General features: G+C 37.3%; 1 protein-coding gene across 1 annotated transcript in view; it reads right to left on the reverse strand.

Annotated features, from left to right (window-relative positions):
* The window catches only part of MAGI2 (membrane associated guanylate kinase, WW and PDZ domain containing 2), a 553,326-nt gene extending 529,795 nt beyond the window's left edge, over window positions 1-23,531 (reverse strand). The window contains exons 1-2 of the mRNA XM_019474581.1: window positions 23,516-23,531; window positions 22,606-22,722 (exon numbers count right to left, since the gene is read on the reverse strand). Coding sequence (XP_019330126.1) covers window positions 22,606-22,722; window positions 23,516-23,531 — 133 coding nt within the window. The remainder of the gene's footprint in view (window positions 1-22,605; window positions 22,723-23,515) is intronic.
* Between the last annotated feature and the right edge of the window lie 294 nt (window positions 23,532-23,825).

Raw genomic sequence — 23,825 nt, forward strand, 5'->3', positions numbered from 1 at the left:
AAGGAGTGAGCGAGCAGCTGTGTGGTGCTCAGTTGCCGACTGAGGTTAAACCACAACAAAAGTCTATGGTATAAATGTGTAAGTGAGGACCTTGATATCTGAGTCACTAACTGTGTTAGCTATAATGCTTTTTGTGCCATAGCCTACTGGAGATGTTTTTATCTACAGAATAAGCATTATTTTTCAAAACAGATTACCAAAAAGAAACAGGACTGTTTCTTGTCCACAGGAGTAGTGCTTGAATGTGCAAGTGACAATAACCGGGTATTTAACAAAACCGTTCTCAGGGTGATGAACACAGTAGGCCATAACACTTCTAACAGTTTTATCAACCTCTGTTTACATATTTAAAATTATAAATAAGAAATTTAATGAATAATAACCAGAGATACTCTCAGCTGCAGTAGAAATGTGCTAAGGCCTATAATAAACTTACAATCAGCAAACTTAATTGCAAGTCTTCAACTCAGAATTGAGTAACAGATAAGAACTGGACTTCCACCTCAGTCAAAAGTACTGCAGAATTTCCATTAAACTGAACTTCTTTGAGCTGAAACTAATATTGAGCTACAGATTATTCATGGACCTAGATATGTCTTTAAAGTCCCATATTTGAGAGCAAGTCTAAACATTTTGATTTATTTTTCTTTTTATTTTTTCACTATCCTTACATGAAAAATAATCAAAATCAATTAACTTGTACATGCCTAAAATACCTTCTCCTCCAAGACTTAGTCTTCATGACATAAGGGTACCATGAAGTTAAAGAGATTACTCATAAGAAGTGTTTTAGCATTTTTCTCAATAAATGTTCTCCCCCTTGAAAGGTATGAAATAAATTATTAACCACAACCATGAAAATAAAAAACATGTTCTTAGATCAAAAAGAATAAAAATCCCAGTCCTCCCACAATATTATGAAGTCTTACAAATTTAGGGTTTAACAAAAACACCCTGCTCAAGGATTCCAGTGTGTACATATTGTGATTTATACTAAAACACATAGTGAGGAATTATTACAGAGAGAGGGCAGAAACAAAACCTAGAAGGACTGTGTGTACTAAAATGTCAATATTTGAAATCTACCTGGGGATTTTTTTCCTCCTGGTCTGAGTAATTTCTTAGAGTTTGATTTTGACAATACTAACTAAATATATTTAACTGGATAGCAGGTTCCATTTCACATTACACTAGGTGATATCAAGTCTTGTTATGAATCTTCATTAATCTGCCTTCACAAGAAACCTACAATGGCTATTATTTCTCTTGGTTTGTACATGAATAAAATGAATTTGCAGCAAAAGTTTAGTGACCTTAAGGTCACACAGGAAGCAAGACACATTCTAAAATGAAGCAAATACTTTTTTCACCCTAAATAACTTTCACCTCTAACCACAGGTTGACCTTTATTTCTTACAGCACATACAGCCAGATCCAGCATAAAATCCTGTGAAGCTTGGTCAAGTTCATATTTCAATTTGGGCATTTGAGATCAGCATATCTCAATCTGCTCCTGTTTTAACTATCTTTCTTACAAGTAAACTGATGTTTGCATCTTGCCAATAACAGGAACCATCAGATTCATGATCACTTATTCAAACATGTTTAAATTAAATATGTTTAAATCATTTCACTATCCATTAATTTGCACACCCTTAGTATGGCAGTGTTATTCTGTGACTAAAATGCACATAAAAATACTTTTTCAAAAACCTTCTTCTGTTGGGCCTTCTGACATGTCACTAATAGGAAGCTGTCCCAGCTCATGGCTATCACTTGTGAAGGTGAGATTAAAAACTACTTATTGAAAAAAAATTCTCAATAATTAACCAAGAAACTATTAACATGTACACTTATTTTTCTCAAATGCTAATACATCGAGGCAAGAAGAGAGAGATACGCATAATAAAACCAAAGGTGAATGCCGAGTAATAAATAAGATTCAACACTGATTTTATTGTAAATATTCAGCTAATCTAGAAAGCTTTAACGCTCTAAAGATAAAATAAACTAAATATAGTCGTCTTCTCTGTAGCAGCAGTGTGTAAGTTTCTCCTTTGCTGCAAAAGTTTGGTCAAAACCATCTCATCTCTCATAAGGAACATCTCCTTATTTCCCACTCCATTCCCTCCTGCAGACTTTGGAGACATTCCTGATTCCTCACAAGAGGCATATGGAACCAGGACATGTCTGAGCACCTGTGGTTGTACAACAGTCCATGGACATTTCTTGGTAAGGAACACTGCGTAGTACCGCTGTGTGGAGAAAAACTCCTTGAAAGCTCAGTTCACATTGTCATTTAGACAAAAACATTTCTCATTTTAAACAGCATGTCATTGCAACGTATTTCTGAGCTCCCCCAGCACCCACAATGCATTTCAAGTGCTTCTGATTTTACCAGAAACCCTGGAGAAATGTTTGAGATTAAAAGACCATAATCTACATTAACTGACAGCAGAAAACATTAATTATTGTTCTTTTCCTTTACCGTAGCTCCACTGTATTTTTCTAAAGAACGGTACTGGCTTCCCCAGCTGGTACATAAATGCCTGCTTGGCACAAAGATCATGAACTAGTTCTCCCACATTTTATTAATTATTTCATGGCTCAAATAAGCTTTACCCAGCTACTGTAAATAAACAACACAATCTCAGCTTTATGAACACTGGGCTAGACATGCTTGAAGCAAGCTTCTACTTTTTCAGAATCTTTGCTTATTTGATTTCTGTATCACTCCAGACTGTTAGCTGCAACTGCCAACACATATTTTATTATTGTTCTTTCCTCCAACAATGCCAGAATGATTGCATAAAACTAATGTGAGATTTGAAAAAAAGTGTAAATCTATGTACAGAAAGTCTCCCTGATAAGGCCAACTAAAATTTTTCTTTTAATATTTAAAGTGATACTGGGTTTTCTACTAAGAAATTGTTTCAGTGTTCACATTTACTGAGAGCTGTAGTTACTTTGCATCAAAAAGAGCTTGAAAACTTTCCCCCCCCAGAGTACTAAAGAGCTTGAAACTTTCCCCCCCCAGAGTACTGTTTAGTGTTGCCAGTACTATAAGCAAGAACAAAGTAAGATAAAAATCTAAATTTCTTTTTTCCCCTCCCTAACAACGTTGTTTCCTCCAAGTAAAAAAAAAAAAAAAAAATTGTATGACTATCTCTACTCTGTAAGTTATGACAGAACATTATTACACTTGTAAGCCATAGCACTAAAAAATTAGAAAATGTCAGTACTGTTTAGTGTTGCCAGTACTATAAGCAAGAACAAAGTAAGATAAAAATCTAAATTTCTTTTTTCCCCTCCCTAACAACGTTGTTTCCTCCAAGTAAAAAAAAAAAAAAAAAATTGTATGACTATCTCTACTCTGTAAGTTATGACAGAACATTATTACACTTGTAAGCCATAGCACTAAAAAATTAGAAAATGTCATAGTTTAGCAGTTGTTTTAATTCATCTCCTCTTGGATTTCTATTATAATGCAATATTTAATGATCCTGTCACACAGTATTTTCCCCACAGGTTTGTCACTTCAATCAGTCTTGTGAAAATTATACCCTCTTTTTTTCATTACCTTAGAGAACCTCATGCCCACCTCCTCCATCTACCCTCCTGCTGTCTCTGAACCCATGATTACGAGACCCCGCATCCTCATCTCACTCTCTTCTGATTCTTAGTTCTCATGCAGAAAATCAACAGAAACGAGTGCAAGTGTATTCAAGCTCAACCTGCCTGCAGTTTGAGCAGGAACCTGGAGAGCAATGTTAGTATGGCACCATACCTCATACACCAGCTGAGGAGGGCTGCACTACCCCTGGCTGATGCCTATGCTAGTGCTACAACCTCCCAGACCACCCCATTAGATCATATCCAGCCAATACTGCCAGAGGAAGCTCATGTCTTAGCAACATACCTGCAAGTGTCAGGCACTGCTTGGGCAGCTGCTGTCTCTCAAGAAGGCTTCTAATTTTCCTACAATCCCTACCCTGAATTGGTCCAGACTGGGGGTGCCTGTCACCTTCTCCGCTTTTCTGTTTTGAAGTCTTTGCCCTGTATCTGCCCTACTCCTTTTGATTATTCAATGCCATCTTCCCTCCCCCCGGTTTGCTCATTGCTGTCATCTACAGCCAAGCCGCAGACCAACTCCATTAGCCACCTTCCTGAACTGCTCCTCTCACTTATCTTTTCTGTGCTTCTCAACCTGTCACATTCATCCTGCTGACTGCAACAGCCATGCTGCAACTTATTTTCTACCTCTCATGTCCTTTCTAATCTAAAAGGTGTAATTCAACCTTTCCACTGACCAAAAGGCTGTTTACACAGCTTCTGACTTTCCAGAAGGAGGTCAGATCTCAATGGTTGAATCTCCTCTCCATCATCTCATCATCCATCACTGCCAACTTTTTCTATTTTTTTTTCATTCTCTTTTTCCCTGCCTCTGTCCCTAGTTAGGTCTTCTTTATCGAACTGTTGTCCTGGCTCACTCTCACCTGTTTCTTTTGACCTAGCTTGTGCTGTGGTAAAAATCCCTGGAACAGCCTGAATTCCTTCTCTACGAAAGTCACTCCTAGTCCAAAAATTGTCACTGAAGTAATTGAATCCTATGACTTACACTTGCTCCTCAAAACCTCTTGGTTTATTACTGATTTCTTCAGAAGAATGATAAGATAAAACATGATCTTCCTCCTCTTGTCATAAAGATACACTGTCTCCCTCCAATACCTACTGTTCTCTTCTTTCTTTCAAGGAAATGAATACCTTTTGCCCATGTGGACAGTCCTAGCCCATGGTCTTACTGCTCTGCTTCTGTTCACAGAGGCACATGTGGGCTAAACCAGCCCCCATCAAAATCACATTTATGAAAACGAGACCACACAGAATTGCAGTTTTTCACCCTGCCTTTAACTGAGATCTGTGCACCTGGGTTTAGCAGTTAAGCCTGCAGCAATTTTGTAAAAGGAAGAGTAGGTAGATCCTCAATTACAGCTGCATTCAGGCATGCTATTGCTTATAATAGTGTTTAAGCTACAACATGACATTTATTTTCAGAGGTAGATTAAAGAAAAAAATGAGGGGAAGTGACAGAAGTGACCTTGGCAAAGGTATCTCTTCCCAGGCAGCATTTATGACAATTGGCACTTCACTGCTGCAAAATTAGCCTGCAAAAGTGAATTCTTTCAAAAACAAAAATAAATGAAAACAGTTTTCTTAATTTAAACTTGAGGTGGAGTCTTTTGTTATGTTGGTTTTTTTTTTTAAACTATGGAATTGTCAATAACAACATATTATTCAAAGAAAACAGTAAAGTTCCCACTTTTCACTTCTGCAACCTTTAACAGTTCTATGATTAAACTTTCACCTAATTTCTTTTGTAATTCTGGAGAACAAAGCAATTTACAAGTCTCTATAGAAAAATGCTGCAAAACTACCAATTTAATTATTTTGATATTTCAGGAACATATTTAGCTCAGCAATGATCAGAGCTATTTGTGGCAATCTATATCAGTAAAATCAAGGGAGCTGTTGGCATTCAGTAATAAGTTGGAAATGGAACTTGATGTTTCCTGGCTATCCTAACAAGGTTAAAGCCTGAGACAGTGTTAATCTCCAAAACTCCCCAACAGTAATGAAGTTATACTGATTGACATCAGCAGAGAATTCGTTGCTGGTGTATATTCAGAATAATGGAAACTCTTAAGAGTACTAACTTAAAAGTCATTGTACAGAATATGTTCCAAAAGAGGATGAGAAGAGTTCTAGGTACAGACCTAATTCAGACTTAAATCAGTAAGGCACAGCTTTTGACATGCTCCAAGTCCCCTGTTCCACCCAAGTCCTTGCGAGTACTACACTTTAGACCTTAATCTCACAGGATGCTGCGGGTGCCTCACCAAGGACGTATGGATCCCTTCACATCTGCAATCCATTGCGTTCTCTCTACATGTATGAATACAATAACTGCAGGCAATATGAATAGGCAACAACATATATAATAATTAATATAACATTTACATAGATTAAAACACTAACGGATAAATAGAAAATTCAGCCCTTTTAGAAAGAAATAAAATTGTGATGCATGCTTTTGTTGTCAGGCACTGAATTTTCATTTGAATAATACAAAAAAGGAGAAAAAAAATAAAACAGATGAATCTGAAAAGAAAATTAAGAAGTGGTTTATTTAGTTGCCAACTCCTTTTCTTTGCATTTATGTAAAATAGGCTGTTCCTCACATCACCAAACAACTCTAATAATAATTATTTTTACTTTTATGGCATTGCTCATCTGAAATATCTTGCAGAATCTTGACCCATCGTTCAAGTGTTCTGTATGAACAATACACAACAGCAGCATTATATCCAATCAACAGCATTATTGCAGCACTACTGTATTCATGGATAGACAGTAATACAGAGAACCAAACCCTTGCCTCTGTGGATGGCAAACAAGCCCAAATTTTTAGCAGAGTGATATTGGTGCTCATGCTGCCTGCAGAGAATGAACAGACAAGTTATGATCACATATTTCTGGCCTTGATGAGTGAAACCAGCTAGTTAGAATAGGCTCTGATTATCCATACTCATTACTCATCTCTTCCCTACACTATTGCAGAACTCATTTGTGGAGCTGGAGAGTGGCGGGAAGGTGAGGTTGAACTCTCTTTACTGCTAATCTCTCGCATGCTATAGGACTGTGGCTGTTTTCCTCTGCTCAAGCTTTTTAGTGACACAGAGAAAGGAGTAGTATATGGCCCAGATTTAACAAAGCAGCTGGCCAGAATCATGAATCTAACCAAGGGCAATGAGAACATAACCCAAACTCTGACTCCCAATCTTTTAAATAATCCTACACAGAACAAGAAAAAAAAAAAACACCAAAAAACCTACATGTGTGTTAAGGGACATATTTTAAAAGTTCTACAGTTGCTTTGGTATAATAGCTGCAGAATAATATTTGCCAAGATGATGTGATGTTCTTCAGCTCCCAGAAGTGAAAATTGGGCTATATCATTCAGAATCACATTTTCATCTCAAACCTGGCAGCACGTGTCATTGGAAAATAAGCTTGGAAGTACACTTCTGCGAGAGATTCATGAAGCAGTGGGGACAAAGCTAATGGAACATTTAACTATGTCATATGTTTTTATAAGTGGAGATGAAGGGAAAGAAATCCCTTCCCATCAGTCTACAGGGTCACTATTTTCTATTTATCTCTATGTGGATTTTCTAGCACAGACACAGCCATCACCTTGAAAGGGGTAGGACGGTGTGTTGTTGCCGCTGGCCACCCCATATTGGCCAAGGAAATTGCTCTTTATGTGTTCCCACATTTTCTGTGGTCTCTCTTTGGGGTATGAAGGGAGACTACAGCACCATATGGAGTACTGTATGGAGATACACGTTTCTCTGTCTGCCACACACTGCAGTTCTGAGCAATACTGTCTGAACAGGGACAGTACACAACTTGACAGGGAACAGAGCAGCTCTGCACAATGATGTACATACATGGTATGAACCAAAATACAGACCAACCCATTCTAAATGTTCCTCTCTCTCTCTCTAGCAAATCCCCCTTCTCTCCTCCTCCTGTGTTGTTACAACACTAAATTAGAAGCAGTTCTATAAGCACATATTTAACCCCTATGATGGAGTACCTAACAGGAAGAAAAGACATTTTCAACCTCGTGCCGTGACCCTGCACCAGAACAGAAGTGAACTGGAAGAATGCAGCACCAGAGCACTGCAGAGCCTCCTGTGCGTGACTTCTGGAATAACCAGGTTGAGGGTCTAGTTTCTACAATTACTCATGGTTTTCTTATTTCTATATAACTCCTACACCTTTGTTAATCCTTCTGGCCAGCAGCATGAAGTGCTTTGTACTTTGAGTTTAATGGACCTGACGACATCGATCTGTTTAAGCTTTAACTTTGAAGGATTGTTAGTGTTGTGCAGATCACATCTTTATAGGTGCTACATGGAATCACGTAATGAAAGAAAATTAAGCTGCTATAAACATCACTGTATTGTCTGGGGAAGCAGTGCATTATTTTACAAGATGCAGAAAGTTACGGCCTGTAGTAATTTAACAATATTCTACCAGGGACACAGAGAACTAAATTAATTCCCGCTTCAACTCAATGAAAGTTCATGATGATATTTCACTTGAGCAGTAAAAACTGTGCTCCAAGTTATGACTGTGCCTCTGTACATTTCCTATGTAACTTTGCTTATGTTCTTACCTAGTAAGTTAAAATCATCCCTCAAGTGACATGATTTTTTTTTTTTTTTTTCAATGCCTAAACCAGGCTAAGGTGGTAGTGTTCCTCCCCCTTTTAAGATCAGTCACAGCAGAAATGGAGAAATATATAGTAATCACTTCAGAGAAGGCTTCAAGAAATGAAACAGAAAGCGTTCTACCTTTTTTTTTTTTTAACTGGATTTAAAGGTGATCTTCAGTGTAAAACAATGGTCTGTTTTTTTTTTTTTTTTTCAATGCCTAAACCAGGCTAAGGTGGTAGTGTTCCTCCCCCTTTTAAGATCAGTCACAGCAGAAATGGAGAAATATATAGTAATCACTTCAGAGAAGGCTTCAAGAAATGAAACAGAAAGCGTTCTACCTTTTTTTTTTTTTAACTGGATTTAAAGGTGATCTTCAGTGTAAAACAATGGTCTGGTTTCAGATTGAGTATTAAGACAAATCAGGAAACTGTAGAAAATTTTCAATGTATCACACAATCCTTTATAAACTTATCTTCAGAAGTTATGCACGTGTTCCCTCCACCACCCAAACGGCTTAACAGACAACTGCCACGTGGTCTAATCCTGTTTCATGTACCCTGAGACCTGGAAGGACACTCGAGTCACTTGATGGGAGGATAAGAGGTGCATTTTTTGCTCAAAGCTTACTGTCTCTCTAAAACCATAATTATCCTCTTAAAATTCAGCTTTTGTCTAGTCTTTGGTAACTATTTATGAGCACAGACATTTCCAAAGCAGAGTAAAAGACGAGTTGTGGTCTAATCCTGTTTCATGTACTCTGAGACCTGGAAGGACACTCGAGTCACTTGATGGGAGGATAAGAGGTGCATTTTTTGCTCAAAGCTTACTGTCTCTCTAAAACCATAATTATCCTCTTAAAATTCAGCTTTTGTCTAGTCTTTGGTAACTATTTATGAGCACAGACATTTCCAAAGCAGAGTAAAAGACGAGTTACTGTACTTTACATTGCAGTCCATGACATAACGTGTTCTTAACAACAACAGCAATGCCATGAGCCTCAGGAAGTTCTTGCCCAAGTCAGGAAGACTTCTGCCTTTCTACAAGAGCACAATCTGGCCTCTGGCCATAATGCATTTAAACACATGCCCTCAGCAACCCCTCTATGTTTCCAAACTCAGTGAAAATTACCATTAGAAAGTTGCAGTGAGTAATGAGCTGTAAGGAATTTATAAGGGGAGTTTTGCTTTTTAAAAGTGAAAGTGATATACGAGGTACATAAATGTTTAACATCTTTTTACTGAGCTTTACCCATGACCTTGAAAGGCAACTCTATAAGCATTGTTCCCTCAGTACAAAACATTGCAACCTTATTTCTAGAATTTCAGTTAGCATCTTTAAATTTTTAAGTCATTATTAGGTTCACTTGACCTAAAGTTACCAAAAGAAGATATATCATTGCCACAGTGTTATGGAAAAGTTAGTATATGTGCACACTGCTCACTGCATGAAACCCTTATTGAAAAATGACAATGTCATTTCCAAGGTCTGTACTGAGCTAAAGGACAAAGCTGCACTTCAGTTTCCCCCATGATGCGTCTGCATTTCAAGCCTCTCCACTGTCTGATGGACAAAAAATATCAGGCGCAAGAAGCAATGACATTTGTTTTTATAACAAACCCTTCTACTTTATCTTTTTCATTTTCCTTTACACTCATCTTCTTTTAAGGTTCCTTCTTTTGTAGAAGAGAGAACTTAAATCTGTAGTCTTTTTTTTAAAAACAAACCTTTAATCTTTATTCAGAATTCTCTTTTATGATGCTAATGGAGGATTATACAAGAACTAACATTTTCTTATGTTTATTATTGTTGCTCAAGTCTTCCACATTTAATAAAAGAGGGACAAAGAGAGACAGTATAATTGCATCTTGCAGAAGCCTTCTCTTTTCTTTTAGACTTTACAGCTTTTTCAGAACTTTTAAAAGAATTTCAATAAAATAGGAACTACTTAACAGAAATAAATTCTTTAAAGCATAGAGCTTGGATATTTTCCTCAACTTAGTAGGCAAAAAAAGCTCTTAGAAACACAGTGCCTCATGGACTTCAAATATTTTTTGGAAAAAATGGAAGCTAGTGGAAGCATGATCACCACTGAATCCCTCAGACATCCTGGCCTTTCTTCCACTTCTTTTCTCCAGTTCAGAATGAACAGCTCTGATCCAGGCCAGAAATAACCTTGCATCTTACTCAGAAGAGTCTGAAAAGTAAAAATCTCTACAAAAACCCACCAGACGTATCAGAGTTGGGAGATGCAAATTGAGGATAATGACAGGAAAGAACAGGAGTAATTAAATGCTCTCTTTTTGTGAAGATGATGAAAGGAAGGATTTTTCTCCAAAATTCATCGCTCTCTTCCAGGACATGGCATTATATAGTACAAAACCAGAATGACAACTATTCTGACAGCTTTAAAATCCAGATTACTAAATTGTTTCTGGCTCTAATTGCCATGTTTCTGAGTCAGTACAATTTTAACTGTGTATTTAAATAGTAGTGAGTTGGTGCCCAAATCTTGATACCAAGTACAGATGCATTTGCATTGTAGATAAAAGTGACTGATGATCTCATGGCAAGTTTTGACGCACTATAGGAAATTATCATTATTTTTGAAGCACACAAAGATAAACTAACAATTAGATAATATGTATTATAGCTAACCTCATTCTACATGATGCACAGAAGAAAACCCTGCCCTATAACCTTTGGTAATCGATGGGGAACTCTACATTATTTCACATATTCCTTGAATGAAACCCTGAATAGTAGAATGACTCATTTGTACATTTCACCATCTCCTCACAGGAATTAGAAGGAAAGAAGAGAAATATGAAACCAGCCTGATTTTTATCCTATCCTTGAGAAGGTAGCTGTACTAGATTATCTAGAGGACATAAACCCTGAGGTATATTTGGGAAAGAGCCTTGCTTACTGTATGGACTAGACTTACACAGTTCCATCACCTAAGCATTAGCTTTGGTGTAAGCCACCTTCTCCAACCTGTGTAAACCCTACAGCCTCAAGTCATAAGCTTCCTTTCCCTGCCCAGTTGCTGAAGGCTTGGAGTCAGACACCAAACCACCAGCTTGCTGAGCGGGGAGTCAGCCAGGGCTTAGTAATATGGAGTCAACAACACGGGGTGTTTCTCTCTTCTTTCCACCAGCGATGTTTTCAAACAAAAGCAATGACTTCTACCATGCTTTGTATAGTACCTGATTTATTTTACATGAACATCTAGAAAACATACTCCTCAGGGGACCTGACTGTTTGCCTTAATACAATCAATCCTGACGTGAGCTAGGACATTCACATGACTGCCCAGACCAATGTTATAGGTGCTTAAGTACTTGTACTGATGACAACTTAAGCAACTAAGAATTTTATCTCTCTGTAAAGTTAGATGGCAAAAGAACATGGATTTTAATGACCACAGATCTGGACAAGAACCAAAAGTCTACCTAAACCTACCTATGTCCCTCTGTTGTTCTAACCCCGAGGTCCTTTACATTGCTATGGAAATATAAAGTAACTGGAGCATGAATAAGAATGATGACTTTAGGCACCTATGGCAGTTTTTGACATACAAGCAACTACCTCCTATTTCATTCTGTTCAGACACATGAAAACCTGGAACTGTAAGCTGTATATACTACCAAGATGTTGTTTTAGGTGCCACAATACTAGCTTCTTCACAGCAGTATCCTGGTAGTGTTGGCCCCTAAGCAAAATTGATGTGCCAACTCAGACCATTGAAGAATTTGAATGCTTTTAACCTATTTTTAATTTACTCTAGCACCTCCCAAATTTCAGTACTGTATTAGCATCATCTTCTTTAATCAAATATTGTCTTTTTTGCCTCTAATTAAAAAACACTTTTTGATTTTTTATTTTCACCTGAAAAAAATGTAATAGCAAGCCATATTATTCTGAGTTATTCTGATTAAATAACACTATAAGATGTAATTAACATACAAAATATAATCTTCTGTATGATTTAAAAAGTGTAAAGCAAAGTTATTCATAATAAGAAAATAGGAATGATTAGGTACTGATGTTGACAATATATAGGTACATGGGTTTAATGAGGAATGATAAAATGTGCATTCCACAGACCTGGTATAACCAAGTACATTCCAATTAGTGCAAGACTAATTCCTTGCCAAAAGCTGTAAAATAACTGGAAGATCCTCAGTCCACCCATAATGCTTCAGATTACCTGCACTCGTACACATGAAATGATTTTGCCATCTTTTGCAAATAAATTGTTTGTATTCAGACATGAAAAATAGAAACAAAGTATGCAGCCAGCTGGGCCTCGTCAGCTGCAACTGAGCAAAGCATGGGGCAACCAGGAGAAGCTGCACAATGATGGCAGACTGAGGGGCTTTCCACCAAGTTGTGCTAACTTTTGTATACTGCAACTATTAACTGAGAATGTCAACAACTGTATAATAGCACTGTATAGAGATGCGTTCCTGATATCCTCTTTTTCCCCAATCGCTCTCTCTGGCAGGGCAAAAGAGGGAAAGCTTTTTTATCATATGAGACTGCACAGAACAGAACAGCTACACAGATTTACAGAGGATTTGCATGGATAGAATGAAAAGGCAGTAGCCCAGCTCTTCACTGCATGTGGTATCCAAAACAGCAAAGGGAAGAACACTGCTGCACCAGCAATGCAAGCCCAGTCAGGAAATGCAGGCAGTGCTGATAACCTTCCACAAGCAAACAGAACTTGCAGAGGCTCAGAATCACTCAACATTTGATGTATTTTAGTGGAAGACAATGCAGAACATCTCTAAAGGAACAAGAGATTTTTTTTTTTTTTTTTTTTTTTTTTTTTTTTTTTTTTTTTTTTTTTTTTTTTTTTTTTTTTTTTTTTTTTTTTTTTTTTTTTTTTTTTTTTTTTTTTTTTTTTTTTTTTTTTTTTTTTTTTTTTTTTTTTTTTTTTTTTACACAGATGCTGCTATTTTTACACAGATGCTGCTACTACTACCAGGAAGTCTTGTGTAAAAACAGCTTCTGAAAGGAAATCTTGTGAAATCACCATTTTGAATGCCACCATAGTTTGCATTTTTCAATGAATTAAAGGTCATGAAATGACAGGCTATTCTCTGCATTCTAAGAGCTCTTCAAGCAGGAGTACAGTACAATGTACATTTGCCAATTAAATGAAGTCTCCTGTGAAACGAGTGAATCGTAGCAGGACAGAGCTCTGCCGCATAATTCCTGACACATCTGTGATCAAACTTTCCAGGACATGCTCCACAACTTCTGCAGAGAGAAAAAAAAAAAAAGGATTCTATTTTTGCAAGAAGAGGTAGGGTGTTTTCGATTTAAAGCTTGGGGGGAAAAAAACAACAAAACCCCCCACGTTTCTGTGTTTCTCTAAGATTAACAAATGCCAAAAAACAGGTTAAGCATCCAGTCAAGTCAGTACCAATATGAGTTGAAAAAGAAAGCTTATCAGTCAATCAAAAAGAAAAATGGGAATCAGAAAATACAGATGACTTGAAATGAGTGGTGGTATGCATTTTCTCATTAGCAAAAGACCGCTAGAACGCAGGTAGAGACTCCACCATCAGCAGACTGGAATGAATTTCAGTCTTTCCTACATATACATACTATTTTTGTGAACAATGTGATAATATCTTAGCAACATATAGCATGTATTACTGATGATTTTCAACAAAAATACAAAGAAAATACATTGATAAAATAATGGCATATGTAATTTATTATTATGAAATTTAATACTAAAAATATCTAATCTCTAACTTGAAAGCATGTTGTTCTCTAGACCCTTTTATATATGTCCATGCCAACTTTTGCAAATTCAAAGACAATAATTTTAAAGCTGAAATTACAACACTGTTCTGCATTTAAATCCAGATCGCTGCTTTCGTTTGAAATACAATCTGGAACCTCTGCATTTTTTTTTTTTTTTAAAACCAAAAATATATTTCTGCCATCTCCCCAGTAAGAACATTTCCCTATTCAGAATCATTGAAACAAATTTGACAGATTGATTTGAATAATCCATATTAGATTGATAGCTAGTCAAGAGGTTGATGTGTTAATAACAGTAATACATTGGAAAAAGAAAAGTGCATTGGGTAGAATCAAAACCTGGAGATACAGGAGAAATATAAAGTTGTGACAAACTGTCATAGGACAAAAACAGGACAGTGGTACCCTCAGGATAAAGGGAGATAAAAAGGAAAGGACTTGCAGAAAAGAGTTTTCCTCATAACAGTTTTCCACCAGTAAATTATAAATTAATCTCACCCCTACTAGTGAAACCAAAGCTTTATTCACTCTTCAGATATTAAAGATGTTACAAAGCACCTCTTTAATCTTAATTCTCTATTTTTTCCCCTAGACAGGCTACTTTTGAATCTAAAACATGGTGCCACTAGAGGCACTAGTCCATTGACCTTGGCTTACCATGCACAGACTCAGAAAATATGAGGGGTACCTTGTTCTTTAAAGGTGGGGGCATGACAAAAATATCAAAGTTTGAAAAAGTGCTTTAAAGTAGTATCAGTTGTATAATCTCATTAATGCAATGTAGCCTTGACCTTTCCAAAGGAAGGGAGCAGTGGCACAGAGCATGGTGTCCAAACAAATCAGCAAGGACCTAGGCTCCAGTTGGTGTGAGGAGGCTACTGAACTGCAGGTGCGTTTCAGAGACATAGATGCGAGCAAGCTGGTTGTTTGGTGAACCTGAACTTGGCCAACTGCTTAACAATTCACATAAATTGCTCAATATGCACCACATGTTCTATTCACAAGAAGTCCATCCTCACTACCACTGATTTTCTTTGGTTGTGATTGTAGACGAAAGCCCCAGAAGAGAAAAATAAAAGCAGTGCATCCTGCCTAAATTTATATTGGACCTTTTTATTCAATGATGTAAATATGGATTTAGTAGCTTAATTTAGGCATCCAATTCTGAATATCGATTCTTTTACACAACTCATTCTTTTTCTTTTGTTGCTATTGTTCTGAATTTCTAAGAGCAGCTGTTCATGCTCCATGTTCAGTGTTCAGTTGTTCTTCAGATGAAAATCACCAAGTAAAGATTATCCACTGTCTCTGACAGTTTATCTTTTACAGACTGAGAGAAGACAGAGGATTAAAAAAAAGGCTTTAATGATACTAAAAGACAACAAATCCAAAGGTCATCCAAAGACATGGAAAGTTCAAAAATGAAGAAGCTTTTTGAGGCAACTTCAGTCCAAGCAGTTCTAACACTCCCAGGTGAACTGCATTACCCATGCTTTATCACAAGACTCGTACAATCTGGCAAGCGCTTCTGCCTTTATATAAAGTACCTCAGTTTCCCTCAAGAAAAAACCCCACATTTTTTGACCTATTTGACTGTAGATGGAGGCTAAATTTATCTAGAGGATGTATTTTAAAATCTTTTAATATTGAGAAAGCAATTCAAAAAGATCATGTAGTAAATTAAAAATGGTTTAGAAATCGTGGGAATGCTTACATTCAATCATGCTGCAATGGCTGTTAATCATATTTGTAATTTTCATAATTTGAAAGACAGTTTTGTTATTTCAGGAAAAAGGTCAATAGTACATCTAAGACCTTCAGGCTAGAAAAGCATACTGTCATAGGGAGATATAGTCTCTATCCAAACTTCAAGCTGCTTTAGGCAAGTCAAGAGCTATGACTTGTACTTGTAAAATAAGTTAATTGTGGCCTCTTCTATTATTTGCTGTTCTTGTTCTGCAGAGACAAGGTACTTTATCAGATTTATGCTATTGCCCCTCTAGTTTCCTGCTGGTTCTCAAGTAATCAATAAGATTAGTGCTATCATCAAATTCATGTAAAACTGTCACTATCCTTTATCCTTCTGGTATCATGTGAATTAGAGAACTCATTCTGCCACACTAGAAAGCCTCCTCAAAGTTAAACAAAAAAATGGATCAATTCTTGGGGGCAATCAGCACAAATATTCTAACTAAACTTGTGATCTGGTATTATGCATGTGTTCTATCACATATAGCTAGCTACAGACAGATATGATTAGCAACCCAAGCTGCTTGCCAGAGACTTTAGTCTTTAAATCACATGCTGGTTAACATCACTTAAGGAAGATAGGTGATACTCTTTTGTACGAAAACTGCTTAAAAAAGGTCAGGTTTGCAATTTCAGAACTTTCTCTGGCTTTTTTTTTTTTTTTTCACTGCAAAAACTTCTAGTGACTTTAGTGGTACTATCTCTCCAGTTGACAGTGCATCAGATTACCTGTTATACAAATAATTTATATTGGCACTGAAGTATAAAACAAAATTACTGATTTTGGATTATTTGATTTTGAAAAGGGGAGAGAAAAGCACAGTGTTTAAGGACCAAAAGGACAGAATGAAGGAGTGGAAAGAATGGGAGTCGGGGGCAGAATTAGCAGTCTCCCTTTCTTATAAATGTGACTTGGGTGCAAGGACCTCAGAGAAGCACAGGCTATTGTAACCGCACAGCCAATGAAATCATCCTAATGTCTTCATATGATCTTTCATGGGACATTCAAGCTGTAATATCGTAAGTGGTACACAACTACTGCTCTTTATTTTGTTACATCTCTTCTCACTTCATACTATAATTATACCACATCAGACACATTCCATTTCCTCTTCTTCTTGAAGAGTATTTATTTTCTTTGGATATCTGTTATTTTAAGGTGAGTATTTAAAACAGATGTATTAGTCACTGAATAGCTGAGAATTGATGTCCTCAATATGTAGAGCTGCAAAATTTCTGGGAAAAGGTGACAGAAGTGATGTGTGTTCTCTCTCTCAGGACTAACAAACAGTATAGTAATTTCTATCAGCGTTGCTATTTGTAGACAAAGTTTGGGCATCCGTTTACCCTAGATCTTAATTAAGATAAAATCGTAATTCACTTTGATAAATAAATTAAAAAAAAAAAAAGACAAAGTTGGTTTTTGCTTGGATTTCTTGTCATCAGTGGGAAGCAGGGGATGAAAATGCAGTGCCCGCAGCCCAAACACCCTCCGAGCCTGAGCAATGCTTCATGCCCACTGACTGAGAGGCAGCGCAGTGCCAATGGTAACCTTTATCACTCTGCTCTGAAACAGACAAAATAGCCCATAAAATTGCACAGAAAAGTCAATACGATGATGCATAAGCCAATCTCTTATAACCAGACATTCCCAGCATCTTCACAGAAACAGGTCAGTGTACCGTGTGCATTTCCAGGAGGTAATCAAGAATACTACATGTAGCAGTGGAAAAGAAAGCAAGGTCCACGGGCACCAGCTTGACCACCACTCCACCTCATGCAAGTCAGCTCGGGCACTGTCTGTGCCGTGGGTTTATTTGTCAATCGTTCTTTGCCTCTTCTATTTAAGCTGTCAGCTATTTGAAGTAGTGACCTCCTCATCATCTTCTGGTACCCGTGGCTGTGCTGCATACAGCACAGTGGGGCCCTCATCTCACGTAATTACCCGATTTGGTTTAATTTTGCTTGAGACACAAAAAAAGGCTGAATACGCTTGCCAATGATTCTGCTTTAAGTACACCTTGGAGGTGTGCTCCATTAGATACACAACAACAAGAATGCTTCCCTAGAGCTCTGCATTGCTCTATTCTGAGCCATCAAAGTCAAATCTAAGCAATAACTAACACTTGTCTGAAAGAATAAAGCAGTCATTAAAGTTAGGTACTGTTATTTCCAGTGATGCGGACATTTCTTGGCAGTACAGTGTGCTAAGCACAGGTTATTTTACCCTAAGAATAGTTCCATATGACGTCAAACTGGCAGATCTTTTAACTGACAATATCTGGACTTTCTAATTTGTTTCTTTTAAGAACAAAGCTGTTCACTGAATTTCCACTCCTGAAAGATACTTTTGACACTGAACAAACTTAAGAAAAAAATATGAAACCACTGGCAAGTCTGTTTCACACATTCTCCTTTGAATTCTCTTGGCTATATACTTTTTAGAAGAGGAACAAAGTATTTTACAAATGAAATTTGAAAGGCCTCATATTTGTCCAAATACAGATTAGTCAAATATATCTCACATCCTTATTCAGAGCAGCAGAACTACACACACAGAGCTTCTGAGTGGGAGGTACCTTCACCCAATATATATTTATCGCCCACTTGACTTCTGCCACTCTTTCCTCACCTTTAAATTCAGAAACTTCAGATGAAAACCTGGGTATGTAATTGGGATTTCCTTCAGTATTTACTCAATATTGTCATTCCTTTGTTGTAGTGACTAATATAGAAGGTATTAGAATTAATACAAACTACTGTTCTATGGTAACGCCTATTAAGTCCAACCCCAGGGAGGAGGGACAGGAGAGGAAAGCCTCATCATAACTCAGTATATACACACCCAGAGGTGCCTTACTTCTTCTGATTGGTACCCATGAAGAAGACTATGACTATGGTCTCCTAATGTAATACACTTCTCTGCCAGAGGGAAAGACCCTGATTGTTTTGGAGATGGAGATTTCTCCATCTGAAAGTGTGGAGTGAATTCCCCTGAGGCTGAGTGTCCTCACCACCCTGTAGCAATTTCTGCTTCAAGTAGAAACACATTTTATTGACTTCAGTATCTCAAAAAAAAAGCCATTAGTGGCACTTACCTTTGCCATAAATGATGAACAAAAGCAAGTCCAGCAAAAAAGAAAAAAAAATTCACTGCATACACTTTCTCTTCTGGGAAGAGAATTAGACAATGAACAGAAGCACTTTGTAATACCCAAGACTTCAACAGTACACAGACAATACTGCAGCATGTAAGTTAAATATATTTATACATAGACCAGATTATACTAGAATAGAACAAAACCATGTTTGAAAATGATGGTCTTAAAGTCACTCAAAATGACCCAAGAACCTAATTATTCACAGAAGATGGATAAAAATAAGAAATCACAGCAGAAAGGAAGGATATTAAGTGTTCATAGGTTTCATATTTGCAGTTCAGTGTTACCTATATTCACCTAACACAGAGCAATCATATCGCCAATTGCAAACTAAGCAAAAAGAAGGAATTATCACTATTTCGTACGTGGGGAACTATAACGCATAATGACTGCATTTCTTGCCTGTGGTCACTCACATATACCATGTGGCTGTCACAAACTGAACTTTTTTTCCTATGTTGCTGATGAATGTCTTAAATAAACCATCCTTCCTCCAAGACTTCTGTGTTAACAGTAATACTGCATTATCCAATGCAATGAGCCTCAGCCACACACCCAGTCCTCTCCATTCTTTCATCATTGTTTTCCTTCCTAGTGTTTGCATTTAGAAAACTTCCTGATCCCCATGACTTCCCCCCCCCCCCCTTTTTTTTTGAATTATTTCACGTTATCACTTCTGACACATAGCCAGTGGAGGATGCACTTCTGGGCTGCATCCTCCAGTGGTGTAAATGAGTGCAGTGGGATAGAGTAATTCACCTGAGCTACTGTCGATCTGAGGTTATACCCCAGAGGATATCAATGGGAATCTCTTCAAATTAATAGATGATTTTTTACTTCTGTGAATCAGCTTGTCATTGTTTGACTTTTTCCAGTGCTGTTTAATCACGATGTCTTCCACTATCACTTCATATTCCCTGTCTGGGAAGGAAGCATACAGACTCTATTTTCAACCACAGCTCAACTACTCTGCCAGCTCTTAAAGAACGGAATTTGCAATTGCATGGAAGAACATATCAAAGGAGACAGGTCTGACCATGACTGTCACTACCAAAACGGCTTCCCTGTCACATACTCTCCCCAAAGCTTTAATCTTGTGATGACACAAAGTTAGAGCTATCTCTTCTCACATTAGTGAAGACTGGAAAGCTGCTTGCCCACACGGCAACTGCAGTCTGCCGACAGCACTACCAAGCACAAGGTGCAGCATGACTAATTTGTTGTCTGCCTATGGCATTCACAGTCCTAGATGTGTTTTGTGGCCTTTCTCCAGATCCCTGGACTTGGACGGAGAGTGTCAGATACTGCTTACCTGTGTTTAACAACTACCACTTATTACCATGGCTATTTTTCTGTATTGTAGGACAACCTCAACAGTTAGTGTTTCTAAATAACTTCAGGAATAAGTTTAGGGTATGAAAAGTATGCTAAAACCCCATACAACAGAAAAAGGGGAAGAAAATGCAGGAGACAAACTTCAGTCAGGTCTTCCGAACTTGGAGACCTGTCAACATTTCTTTCCCCCAAAACTGCATTTTGTTATTTTTTGTTCTCCTCTGAGATGCTCAGCATATTTCTCATCTGTATTACTTCTGGTTTCCCAACACCTGAAGTCCAGTCCTCCTGCTTGCATTAAAACAAGACCTGTGCCCTGGCAGAAGACCGCTGCCCAGTCCTCCTTCTAAAGAGCACATATTTTCTTCTATATTATTTGCAATATTCTATCTTTTAAAAAGTTTCACTTTCTTGACCTTGTCTGTTGAAAGCTTTATTGCTTTTCTAACTTGCTTTAAATTAACAGAACTTTTTCTTCATTTTCTTGTTTATGTATCAGTTTCATTACTGCCGTCACACAGCTCTGGGGACAAAGCTAGTTAACGGCTGCATCTTGACTGCTGCAAATACAATCGCACATTCTGCCCTGCGATATATGCGTGTAATTCCTGTTGACAATGCAGTGAAAATCAATTTCATATGACACTGAGAACTGCAGCCACTTATACAAGGCAGCATTTGACTCTTAGGATTACACGGTCATTTCTAATTTGGTAGAAAGTGGTACTGCATTATTAAAAATAGAGAAATGCAAGGATCACAAACCCAACCAATTCATCCCATCCACAGGGGCCACAGTTTCCGAGTGCAGAATTGATCCATTATCCTCATGTCATGCTTTTTTGGCCCATCCATCCTTTGGTGCACACAGGGATGTACACTTGTATAACGTACAATGCAAACTCTTATCCAGTAAATACTGGCTTACCTGTTCTAACTACATTTGGTTTATCCTGATTTAAAACAGGTGTGGATTTAGTTCTCTGCCTCCTAGTTTGACAGAGAATGCTCACTCAATTCACATAAGTGAAAGATGTCTCAGTCTGACCTGGAAGGCTGAGAAACCAGTGGTCATGCCCACTGCACCCCTAGGGCCAGTGCTGTCAGTCTGAACAAAAAGCAAAGAACAGTAAAAACTCAAGGTCAAGGACTCTCTTATAACAGTTCTCCTGGTTTCACTGGCAATTATACCTCTATAACTGAGGAAAGTTTTCTCCACCTCCCTTTCTAATCAGGGATGAATGGAACTCCTGAAATGAAGGCTTTATATTTATTTTATCTTCAGCTTCCAAAAGAAAAGGGAAATGCTTCAGCGTCTTTTTTTGGTGGAGCTTTTCAAAGCTCCATTCTTTAATGTAATAAAAAACCCCCATACAATAGCATTCAAAACAACACAGCTTTCAAAAAACGTCCGCTCATTACCGTATAAATAGCACAGTCACTTACTCAGTATACCTTCCTCTGCCTATCATTCCAGTGTCAAGCCTGCAAGTTCAAAGGTGCACCCTTTTTTTGCCAAAACCAGAAGCTCTATTTTTTGTCTACTAAGCAATTATTTTATGAGGGAAGAATAATTGAGTCCATTTTAAATGATATATTGTCTGTCAGCCAAGTAGATCTGTTCTGAAAGGCATGGTCCTGACAGTCGGACACGGCTTATGTTACTCTGCTTAATTTCATGTCTACTGCAGAAATAGGTGAATAAGGTCAGTAGCTACAAAAATTACTTTAGAGGTTTGAGTATTTCAGATATAGATCTATAGATATAGACTTATGCGACAACAAAAGAACACATATGCAAGACAATACGAACTTCCATTGCCATGTGTGCTGCACCTAAACAACAAATTTTCCTAGTTTATACGTCTCCTCTGTTGCCCTATTGCATTCTAAACAGCATGGTATTATTATATGAAGTATAACACTGTGACATATGAGGCAGATCAAACTCTCTCTGTTGGACAACAATTTGACCAGCCCAGAAAACTGCTTTTTTCTTTAAATTTGTCCTTTTAAAACTGCAGAAGAAAGAGATTATTGTTCTAGAGCCACAGCTTATGAGAAATACAACTTTGAAAACACCATGCAGTTTCAGAAATTAATTCAGCATTAGACAGTTCAGTTGCTCAGTAACAACATGGAAGACATGAACCAAGCCACAAATCTATTTACAGGAAGACTGTTTCATCTACAACCCATCTCTTCATGCCTTGCAAATGGCCTCAGCAGCATTAATTCAGATAGTCTTTTGACACTAAGAAAACAGATTTGTTCATCTCCAGCCTACTCACATGGCACTGTGCGGAGGTAGAGATTGTCTCTTATGATCTGCTGGAGCTCATGGTCTACCGAACCTTTCTGGAACCGTAAATTGAGGTAGTGACGAAGGTCCTTATCAACAATGCCTCCTGTCAAGGAAAAGACAAATGAAAGCATGATTTAAAAATATATTGCTTTGATGGAGGCAATGAATCACTTGTAAAGTCTCAGTGGCTCATTTTCCTTCATGTTTCTGTCACGACGGATGACAGAAGCACAAAGAGCTTTCTGATTAAAGCATGCAGTTGGTATAATATTACTTAGTATCAATAACTGTAAAGGTTAAAACAGCTAACGACAACTAACTGCCTAGATCTGTACAGTCCAGAAAATACATACAGGATTATAGACAGAGGTGTCAATTTTTTTCTGCACAAAACTGGAACATATTGTTATTATATAACTACCTAAACATATATCTAAATAATACATTGTTAGGTATTATGTTCCCCATGACCTTGTACCAATTTCCCACCTGCTTATTAAACCAAAAAAATCTTGGTTCAAAATGTCTCTGTGATGTTCAGTGTTTTCAGTCCAAGTGTAACCAGAATAAAATGCAGCTGTACTTAATGATCACATAAATATGATATAATCCTTTGTGTTACTTATTTCTAACAACACTTACATCTGGAAAAGATACTATAGCAAACGAGTACATATTTTATTTCCACCACTGAAAAGAGAGTCATTAGTAATAAAACATCTCAGCATAACACTGTATATTTGCCACTTTATTATAACATTAGGAAAAAACAACTTAAAGTATTGTTTAGCCACTGACTGGTGTATCATGTTCCACTATTAAAGGTATACCTATAAATCTAATCCAACATTATTAATAAACATTTCCCAATATAGTTCCTCTCCATTTCTTTTAACCTGGAGTATGGATCATGTTTATAATTATGGAAAAAAGTCTATAACTAACTGCATTTCTTCCTTCTCTGAAATTCTGACATGAGAAAAATATAGAAAATCATTATTACACCAAGTTCTGACATATATTCCTGAGGTGAAAAATTGCAAGCAGATAGATCCCTAACTTGTTGCTTCACACATTCAACCCTAAAACAGTTTTCAAATGGCATTTGCTATTGAACCCTCTGCCAAAAGTCTTATTGACTTGGACTATATAAAGATTTTCCTGTAAAAAGGAACAAATAACATTCCTACCTAATTATTTGAAAGT

The sequence above is a fragment of the Aptenodytes forsteri genome, unplaced genomic scaffold (assembly GCF_000699145.1).
Source record: "Aptenodytes forsteri isolate BGI_AS27 unplaced genomic scaffold, ASM69914v1 Scaffold137, whole genome shotgun sequence".
NCBI classification, from domain to species: Eukaryota; Metazoa; Chordata; class Aves; order Sphenisciformes; family Spheniscidae; genus Aptenodytes; species Aptenodytes forsteri.